The sequence below is a fragment of the Cyclopterus lumpus genome, chromosome 22, assembly GCF_009769545.1.
Source record: "Cyclopterus lumpus isolate fCycLum1 chromosome 22, fCycLum1.pri, whole genome shotgun sequence".
NCBI classification, from domain to species: domain Eukaryota; kingdom Metazoa; phylum Chordata; class Actinopteri; order Perciformes; family Cyclopteridae; genus Cyclopterus; species Cyclopterus lumpus.
This window is the reverse complement of record NC_046987.1, coordinates 13,523,578-13,534,260: the sequence shown is the minus strand read 5'-3', so window position 1 is coordinate 13,534,260 and position 10,683 is coordinate 13,523,578. Positions and strand designations below refer to the sequence as shown.

The following is a 10,683-nucleotide window of genomic DNA, read 5'->3' as shown; positions in this document are numbered from 1 at the left end:
TTACAGGGTGCGAGGGTATGGTAAAATAGATGCTTTGTGGAGCATTTGCGTATTTAATGACATGAAAGAATATTAGATGCAATTCATTGATGATGTTTGTCTGTTAATTGTATTATACAAAAAACACAAGAGCGGCTTTCAAATGGGATTTTTTTGTTTCTCATCCTAATGTAAGGCCTTGTTGCATTGTATTATATGGAATCCACCATGAACAAGTCTTTATTGATAATAAACAATAAAATGATACTGAAGTGACAATACAATTACACGATATCAGGATGTGGATTATATGCTTTATGTGTGTGTGTGGAGGGGGGGGGGATAGGTGGGGGGGGGGTTGTGTGTGTGTGTGTGTGTACATTTGTTCTGACTGCAGTTATATTGGCTGAGCAGGTTGCCTATACTTTCAGTTTCTTTTTCTTTTATATAATTTGAGAACAGCATTTGTACTTCATATGAGGCAATGCAGTGGAAAACAACATTAACCTGTTTACCATGCACCTGTTAACACCTTGGCTTTAAACAAGCTCAGGAGGAAAGAGAAGAGTTGATGTTTGAATGACACACTGGCTTCCTATGCACCAAGGGCCAAAATATAATATAATATATGAGCTGCTGTTCTGACCAGACATTCAACCCTCTCACGTCGTCTGGGAGAGGTCTGCTTATTTCCCGAGAGACACAACTAAACACAGAGAAGCAGTATTTAGTTTGTATGCACCACTGGCAAAAAACAGAGATCTGCTACAACTCTCAGTTCTTTAAGTCGGGGTTTAAGAATGAATTAGCATTATTTATTTATATTTTGACTTGAAGAATTGCTCAACTGTTATTCGTAATAATCTATCTTATTCTTAATTGTATCTCACTTTTTAAAAAAATCCTATTTATGTGTGTTGTTGTATTGCCTTGTGTTTCTTGTGTATTCTAGTTTTAATGGCTTTTATGTCTTATAAAAAAAGCAAAGTAAATAAACTTGCCTTAATAAACAGAAGTGTTTTTTTAAATAACAAGCAAGACCTACCTTCAATCCAATAGGACATAAAAAAACATACTTCACTTCACTCAGGTATTTACAGTGTCAGATGATAGCAGGCTAAAAGTTAAATCTAAATGCCAATTGAACATCAAATGACAGCGGAGCATCTGAATGTATTGGCTTTGATTTATGAACAATGGGACAAACTGACAGTACCCTCCCAGCTGTGGCCTTTCACTCCCTCCAGTGGTTCCCAAAGGAAATATAATGAGCAAACCAAAGAGCTAAATTCCCCTCATATCAATGTTATTCATTTATCACCTGAGATTTTGCCAATTAAAAAAGCAGTGACACATGAACAACTTAAAGCACTGCTTACTGGTGTTCCCTCAGCTACAACACTTTGCCATATTTGTTGCCAATATTGCATGTTGAAGCAATGAGTCATCCATTACCTACATGATTGATGACGTCTTCTTTCACAATACGAAGAAGAACACATGTACCCATATTAGCTAACACCCTTTATTGACCTACGTCAATACCTAAGTTTTTCCACAGTGTTTTGCTGTCATACTGTAGTGTTACTGCACTGTGTCCCATCGTGCTGCAATGACACAATAGAAGAAGAAAAGAATACATCAGTGTTTGTCAGGATTATAATGTGACGAGAGTCATCATTGAATCACGAGTCATTATTATCCTTTTAAGTGAAGCTTGTTTTAGAGATGAATGTGAATAAATATCAAAAGTGTCCCCATACTCAGGAACATGTGGTCTGGTTGTAATGGATATAAAAGACAATAATAATTATAATAACAATAACACTAATATTTAAGTTTGGATAAGTCCTGGTGTCTATAATGACACCAGGACATTGATATATATAGGACTGTCTCAGAAAATTAGAATATTGTGATAAAGTTCTTTATTTTCTGTAATGCAATTAAAAAAACAAAAATGTCATGCATTCTGGATTCATTACAAATCAACTGAAATATTGCAAGCCTTTTATTCTTTTAATATTGCTGATTATGGCTTACAGCTTAAGAAAACTCAAATATCCTATCTCTAAATATTAGAATATTTCCTCAGACCAAGTAAAAAAAAAAAGATTTATAAAAGCAAAACGAAATCAAACATTTGAAAATGTCCATTAATGCACTCAGTACTTGGTTGGGAATCCTTTTGCACGGATTACTGCATCAATGCGGCGTGGCATGGAGGCAATCAGCCTGTGGCATTGCTGAGGTGTTATGGATGCCCAGGATGCTTCAATAGCGGCCTTTAGCTCATTTGCATTGTTGGGTGTGGTGTCTTTCAGCTTCCTCTTCACAATACCCCACAAATTCTCTATGGGGTTCAGGTCAGGGGAATTGGCAGGCCAATCGAGGACAGTAATGCCATGGTCAGTACACCAGTTACTGGTGGTTCTGGCACTGTGGGCAGGTGCCAGATCATGCTGGAAAATGAAATCCTCATCTCCATAGAGCTTTTCAGCAGACGGAAGCATGTAGTGCTCTAAAATCTCTTGGTACACAGCTGCATTTACTCTGGACTTGATGAAACACAGTGGACCAACACCAGCAGCTGACATGGCTCCCCAAACCATCACTGACTGTGGGAACTTCACACTGGATTTCAAGCAACTTGGATTTTGCTCCTCTCCAGCCTTTCTCCAGACTCTGGCGCCTTGACTTCCAAATGAAATACAACACTTGCTTTCGTCTGAAAAGAGGACTTTGGACCACTCTGCAACTGTCCGGTGCTTCTTTTCCATAGCCCAAGTCAGACGCTTCTTCCGTTGTCTTGAGTTCAGAAGTGGCTTGACCATGGGAATACGGCTATTGTAGCCCATTTCCCGGACACGTCTGTGAACAGTGGCTTTTGATACCTGGACTCCAGCTTCAGTCCACTGTCTTTGAAGCTCCCCCAAATTCTGGAAGCGACTCTTCTTCACAATGCTGTTAAGGCTGCGGTCATCTCTCTTGGTTGTGCAGCGTTTCCTGCCACATTTCCCCCTTCCAACAGACTTTTTATGGATGTGCTTTGACACTGCACTCTGTGAACAGCTTGCTCTTTGAGAAATTTCTTTTTGTGTCTTACCCTCCTGATGGAGGGTGTCAATGATGGTCCTCTGGACAGCAGTCAGATCAGCAGTCTTCCCCATACTTGTGATTTTGTTTACTGAACCAAGCTGAGTCTCAGCTAAGGCTCAGGAAACCCTTGCAGGTGTTTCGAGTAAATTAGACGATTCAAGTGATTAGTTGAATACCCTACTAGTATACTTTTTCATGATATTCTAATATTTAGAGATAGGATATTTGAGTTTTATTAAGCTGTAAGCCATAATCAGCAATATTAAAAGAATAAAAGGCTTGCAATATTTCAGTTGATTTGTAATGAATCCAGAATACATGACATTTTTGTTTTTTTAATTGCATTACAGAAAATAAAGAACTTTATCACAATATTCTAATTTTCTGAGACAGTCCTGTATATATATATCAATATCTTCCGCCTCGGCATTAATGCTGTTGGATCAACACCAGCTCAATGGCAAACCTACTGGCCTCATGTGGTACTGCAGTCTACAAACTCGACGCCAGCAAACAATAGGAAACGCGTGAAAAACGGAGGGACGTGTGAGGAAGTAAATTCGTCCTTTGTTGGCCTTTCAAAATAGTAAAACGAGCTATAAGTTATGTTACACGAATGATCGCATTTGTAAATAATAAACTCGTCGCTCTCCACCGGCACGTGACTCGTGCGTAACTGTCCTGCGTCAGAAGCGTCGCCTGAAACAGGTGGAATTAAATCCGGAAGTGTGATGCGCCCCGTCCCGAAGATGGTGTCCAGCTCTTCGTAACGCCAGATAAACAGGAACATATGAGTGATAAAAACACAATGTCACAGCGATTTGATACAACATATAGTATTTGAATTGGCTACAGCTGATAATTAATAACTTGCCTCTGAAGGAGGATGCATATCAGCAGAGCCGACGGAGGCTCCTACACGGTAAGACAACATACGGTAGTATTAAACCTACGTGTTAAACCTTTGTTAAGGCTTAAAGTGTTTCCTCCCTTAGCCTGCGTTGGAACACTTGTATGGATGTATTATGTGTGTGTGAATGATGTGTCTTTTCACGTACACAACGTCAATATTGTGACAAAACGTAGTGTTCGTGGTTAGATACATACTTTTAATAATATTTTTAGTATATAAAAAGGTACAAATAAAAAAAATGTGACGTATAATCATATTCTATAATGCTATCTGTCTTTCTACTTTAGGACAACCTCATTGGAACATTGCTTGCTATTTTTGGGAATGTTCTTGTCAGCATCTCCTTAAGCGTTCAGGTATACTGTCCTCCACAAACACGTCCTGAAATGTGCTTATGTTCGTGCCTGCTATATGTCATCCAGGCACCCTGTTATTAACTATGTTATGTCAGTACTTCCCCTGTCCGGAATAGTTCAGTGTTGAATATCCTTTTCTCTCAGTGCTCTGTGTCAACAGCATCAGAGTCACTGTGTACAATTAACCCTTTCGAGCTTGGCTGTTGGCAATTATCCCTGGCATTGATGTTGTCCCTATTGTCCATCCTGTTTTTACATATAATGTACAATATCTCTCCTGCAAAATAGCTTTTCCTCTGTTTGGCGTACGTATACTTACATGCTTGCGCTAAGTAGACTATGATTACTCAAGTCTATTACCTGCATGCCTCTCGTGTGCAGAAATACAGCCATGTGAAGTTAACAGGAACCAAGGACCTGCGTGTCTTCTACCACACCAAAACCTGGTGGAGTGGGTTTGTCCTGCTGTGTCTTGGGGAGGGAGCCAACTTTGTTTCCTACGCCTTCGCCCCCATCGCTCTCATCACAACTCTAAACGCTGTGTCTATCCTTAGTGAGTATCTGGTCCCTAATATTTTTCGATTATTTTGGAGTAGATGTTAATAGATAAACGTTGATTTGGTGATTCATGAAAACAATCTCGCTGAAATGATCTGAGAAATGGAGTCTCTGAATTGGATACATAAAACTTATTTAAAGGGTCATTTTTAATTTGCTTTTTGTTTTCAGCAAGCTCAATTCTGGGTCTCATTTTTCTGCGCGAGAAATTGAAGCCAAGGGACTTTTCAAGTAAGTTCACCGTACGCGAGGAACCGGAGACACTCGTGCAATTATCATGGAATCTGTGCCCTTTTATGCAAATTTGACTCAAACTCACAACAAACGTCACAATGCCTGCTCAGCCGCTACAGTATAATGCATGAAATAACAGTCAAAAAGTGTGTTCATGTACAGGCCACATTTAGTTGAAAATGCAAATTTGTAACACCACATTAAAGAAAACTAGTAAAAAAAAAAGAGACTCTTTGTTGAGTTTCAATATGATGCCGATGGGTCTTTCTACTATCACGTTATACCAAATGTCCTAACATATTTCCTACGCCACTGCAATTGAATGCATGTCATTTGTATGCTCTATGTTGTTTCAGAGCGCTATGGGCTGTCCTTCCTGGGCTATATTCTCACCATAGGTGGAACATACCTCTTTGTAGCATTTGGACCAAACTCTCATGAAAAACTCAGAGCAGAGAACATTGTGAGACATCTGATAGGATGGCCTGTTCTCTTGTTTCTGGTAAGGTGTTTTCTTTTACTGACAAAGTTCAGAAGCACAAGGCTCAATTGTCAAAAGTCTAACTGCAAAATTACCTTCCACAGTTACAGTGTTAAGACCATAATATTGAAGTAGACGGCTTTTTTCAAGTACCTCATGTGAAGATATTCACGGTTATCTTGATCCACAATAAAATCCTATTTTGTGCGTCATATTAGGTGGAATGCCATTTACTAGTATGTGTCATCTTTAATTGAGTTGTGGTCAAAATAATAATATTTCTATTACATTTAAAGCCATCTTACACCCTGAATGGCTGGTGGATCAGTTACAAACATTGCATCATTATTTACTTTTCCTAGGGCACTAAAACAAGTAATACATTTGCCTAAACACTTGACATCTGCGTAAGCAGAGAGGAACAGTGGATACAAATAGACCAACATCAACACTGACTGAGAGACACTTTGTGGGATATTTCCTTTTACAACACCACAATCTGCAGCAATATAAATGACCTTGAAATCTTCTGTCAGTCTCAGTCATAACTAAAAACTGGTCTTCCTCTTTTGGTACAAATGGATTTCTACAAACTTGTTTTGGCCACAGCTAATTTCTCAGCCATATCGACCCGTGTCGTTATCACAAATATTGGTCCCCGGCTGTTATCTGGCAACAACTGAAGTGCTTCCTGTTTTGTTTATTTGATATTAATGTTGTGTTTATTATTGCTATCCTCCTCATTGACAGCTCCTGGAGATCATCACATTCTCTCTGCTTTTATACTTCTACAAGCACCGCCATGCTAACTACCTCGTTATTATTCTGATGCTGGCCGCGCTACTGAGTGAGTGTCCGGTATTAAAGACCGTCAATTTCATACAATTTACATAGTCACGCTATTACCATACTTTATTATACATGACCACAGTTGTTTTTTTTAATGTTCACTATGCACCTAAAGTTCTCTCGTTTGTTGTGTGGAAACTGTGTTTCTTTTCTTTTTCTTTGGGGTACAGGCTCGGTCACAGTCATCGCAGTGAAGGCGGTGTCAGGCATGCTGGTTCTCACCATTGAGGGCACCATGCAGCTCGACTACCCGATCTTCAGTGTCATGTTTGTGTGCATGGTGGCTTCAGTGGTCTGCCAGGCCGGGTACGTGACAGGAACATAATAGACGGAGTATTTACTGAAAAGTGTGTTTAGCGTGGTGGCTGCAGTTGGCCGTCGTGGTCAATATAGGTTGCGATGTTAAAGGAATACTTCACCCACAAAATAACTATTTGTATATTGTGTTGCCTTGAATTCTTGAAGAAAACTTTGTTTTGATGTTGACTGGAAGAAACAGAGGACAGTCAATTGAAGAATGGGGTCTGAATTTAACAACAGCAAAACAAGCTTTCACAACGTGTGCTCTACAATCCAAGTCTCATTCATCCAGTCATATTCTCAGTACTTCCCAAAAACATGCAGCTTTGCTAACACCTTACTATTTAAAACATTTGTGCCTTAGCAGTCTCACGCTTGCACAGGCCCTAGGGTTTTAGAAAATATCACTGTGTGTGTGTGTGTGTGTGTGTGTGTGTGTGTGTGTGTGTGTGTGTGTGTGTGTGTGTGTGTGTGTGTGTGTGTGTGTGAGTGTGTGAGTGTGTGAGTGTGTGAGTGTGTGAGTGTGTGAGTGTGTGAGTGTGTGAGTGTGTGAGTGAGTGAGTGAGTGAGAACCCGGACAAGACTGAACTTCTCCTCCTTCCAGGAAAAGGCTCTCCCACCCACGACCTAACTATTAACTTCAACAACTCAGTGCTGGCTCCGCATCCGCTTCAAAACATTGGTACTTGCGTACCGTGCTGTGAACAGATCGGGTCCGGTCTACATCCAGGACATGGTCAAACCGTACACCCCAGCCCGTTCACTTCGCTCGGCTTCTGCCAATCGGCTTGTAGCTCCTTCACTTCGAGCTAAACACTCAACAAAATCACGACTGTTTGCTGTGCTGGCTCCTCATTGGTGGAACGAGCTCCCCATTGACATCAGGACAGCAGAAAGTCTCTACATCTTCCGTCGCAAACTAAAAACACATCTTTTTCGACTGTACCTTGAATAGGGAGGGTAGAGCCGTAGTAGCACTCTAGTAGCACTTAAATGTCCCTTACCGATAGCACTTTGTTGTTTAGCACTTTAGTAGCACTTAAATGGCACTTACGGATAGTACTCTGTAGTTTAACGTTATTGAAGAAATTGTACTTGCTCGATTCTTGTTGTTCTGAGTTTGGACTCATGGTTTAATGCACTTATTGTAAGTCGCTTTGGATAAAAGCATCAGCTAAATGACGTGTGTGTGTGTGTGTGTGTGTGTGTGTGTGTGTGTGTGTGTGTGTGTGTGTGTGTGTGTGTGTGTGTGTGTGTGTGTGTGTGTGTGTGTGTGTGTGTGTGTGTGTGTGTGTGTGTGTGTGTGTGTGTGTGTGTGTGTGTGTGTGTGTGTGTGTGTGTGTGTGTGTGTGTGTGTGTGTGTGTGTGCGCTTTGATATAGTTTTGCAGTTGTTAAATGCAGCTCCCCGTTTAATTGAATTCATCAAGACTTTTAATGTTTTTACTTCTTTTGTGTGTGTGATTTCCTTTTTAGATTTCTCTCCCAGGCTTGTAAGCTGTATGACCCCTCTGTGATTGCCGGTGTCAACTACATCCTCTCCACCGTCTTTGCCGTGGTTGCTGGTGAGTTATGCGATTCTTAACAAGTAGTTTTCAAATGAGCCTGTTATGACCAATGTGTGCAAATCACTGCCTGCTATGCTACTGCTCCACACCTTTTTAGAGACATTAAAGGTTTCTTCTGTTCTGGTTTTCAGGCGCTGTGTTTTACGTAGAGTTTAAGAATGAAGACGTTCTTCACATCTGCATGTTTTTGTTGGGGTGAGTCCATTATTGGCCTTTATAACAAAGACATTTTGACTTGTCACAGCAGGAAAATTAATATAATCATAATTTAATCAAATAATAAAATCAATGACGGCTGAATTTTATTTAGCTACTCCTGTTTCAGGGTCCTGATATTGTGCATTACTAATGATTACATTGCTTAATGGGACACATAAATAGAACAGAGCCATAGTTAACGTTATTAGTAACACCTGTGCTTTTCCTACCAAAGTAAAAATGTCTGCTGTGAGAAAGGCCTGTGACATTATTTGTAAATGCCATAGCTGAACAATATTACACCTAGGAGACAGACATTTGATTGTAATAGCCTATGTGTCGACTTTCTGTGAATTGAAATGCTGACAAATATGTTGTGCTTTGTACAGATCTGCTTTCTGTTTCCTTGGGGTCTTCCTTATCACCAAAAACAGGAAAAGGACCAAGACCTTTGAGCCCTATGTCACTATGGATATGGTTACTGGTTTGTAGAAACTTTACATAAATACAGAAAATTGGATCTCTCTTTTTTTATTTCTTTTTTTACACATCTTGTGTACAACCAAACACAAAAGTGTGGCTTCAGCAGACAACACCCAGCATCTCTGTAATAATGACAGTTGACCCAAATATTTTAAGTTTTTTGTTATCTCGTTACAATTTGAAATGTGTATTACTTTTAAACTCTAAATATGAGGTTTATTACAAATAAACCATGTTGTCGTTCTAACATGCAGTGCCTCATTTGAACCTGGTCCTACCTGTTCTTTCCATCACCAGGTATTCCGACTATTCATGACAAGGGCCTTTTTGTTCAGCCGGACACCAATGGTGCGTTCTCCTATGGGGCTCTGGTCAACAACGATGGAGTGTCTCCTGCGACTCTCCCAGTCCACCGGAAACGACCACCAGTGGACTCGACATAAAAGAAGATTAAAGTATTTTTAGTGGGTTTTTTTTCTCCTCTTTTCAACTATAAACAATATTCAAGGACCTTGAAAGATCAAGATGGGTTCCATTCTTTTAACAATTACACAACCTCCAGCTCTAAAGGGGGAGTCCCCTGGGAGTTTAACTTTCCGTACACTCCTCTCCACTTGCTTTCCTTTTGGATATCTCTGAACCAAAACGTGACCTTGAGAAGCGTTCCATTATTTGAGAAGATGTCAGCTGTATTCATTCCAAAAATGAACGGAAGAAACCGGAAGCTGCTGCACGTTGTAGTGGATTCCCAATGATACGATAGCAGAGATGGTGTTGTGCCTTGGAGCTTCCCCTACTTCTCACTTCCATGACTGTTAAGCAATTTAGTGCTCATTAATAAGTGCATAAAGGGATCTGTTCTTCCATTGAGGATTATGAAGATACTCCTCAAAGATATAAAATGTTGCTTCAGACTTGCCAAGGATCATTGTGACTTTAAATATCTGCCTCTGACTCTCTCTGAAATGAGTGGTTTTCACTCCATAATGTTGCCTCTTGTTCTTGGAATTGCATTGTTTTGCTATTTTTCCTGATGGGGCTAAAAGTGAATGCACATTTTCTAATTTATTGTCATGTATTTATTGATTTTGAAGTTAGCTTTTAGCGTGCCTTAAAAAAAAAAAGGTTTACTGTAAAGGGGGCACATAACCCAGGTAGGTGAGTGAAGCATCACTAGCAGTTCTAAAAGCAACTGTAATATGTCAGTACCTATTGGAATAACAATCTAAAACCTTTGAAAAGAAAGGTGATAATAACACTTTGAATGACTCAAACAGAAGGAAGCATCTTGAAATAACAGATAAAGATGAAATGTTCACTGTTGAGTATAAAAAGGTCAACATTTCGTTTTTGGCCAAAAGTGTGTGTTTGTTCCTTTTTTAACCTGACGAAATGCATCTATGGTACAATGTTTTAAGTACGTGTTTTATGATTACATTTGATAAAATACTCCATAATGAATGAATGGATGGCGCCATTGATTCATTAATTTCTGCAGGGTTATTAAAGCAGCCGGGCCTTTTCTCAGTATTCAGTAGTTATGTGTGTGTGTGTGTATATATCCCCATCACTGTGTGAACCAACTGAAGCCTATCTTGTTATTAAAACTGCCAACTAATGATGTATGTACCCATTTCTCATGCGTGATGAATCCTACTGCCCTTAAC

At 39.8% G+C, this 10,683-nt stretch overlaps 1 protein-coding gene across 1 annotated transcript; it reads left to right on the top strand.

Annotated features, from left to right (window-relative positions):
- The first annotated feature begins 3,602 nt into the window (after positions 1 to 3,602).
- On the top strand, positions 3,603 to 10,637 carry nipal3 (NIPA like domain containing 3). The gene is made up of 11 exons (XM_034563105.1): positions 3,603 to 4,000; positions 4,279 to 4,347; positions 4,729 to 4,900; positions 5,077 to 5,136; positions 5,496 to 5,641; positions 6,371 to 6,467; positions 6,640 to 6,775; positions 8,244 to 8,332; positions 8,467 to 8,530; positions 8,923 to 9,017; positions 9,314 to 10,637. Exons 1-11 carry the CDS (start codon positions 3,965 to 3,967, stop codon positions 9,457 to 9,459), a joined length of 1,110 nt encoding a protein of 369 aa, XP_034418996.1. The 5' UTR covers positions 3,603 to 3,964; the 3' UTR covers positions 9,460 to 10,637.
- The last annotated feature ends 46 nt before the right edge of the window (positions 10,638 to 10,683 follow it).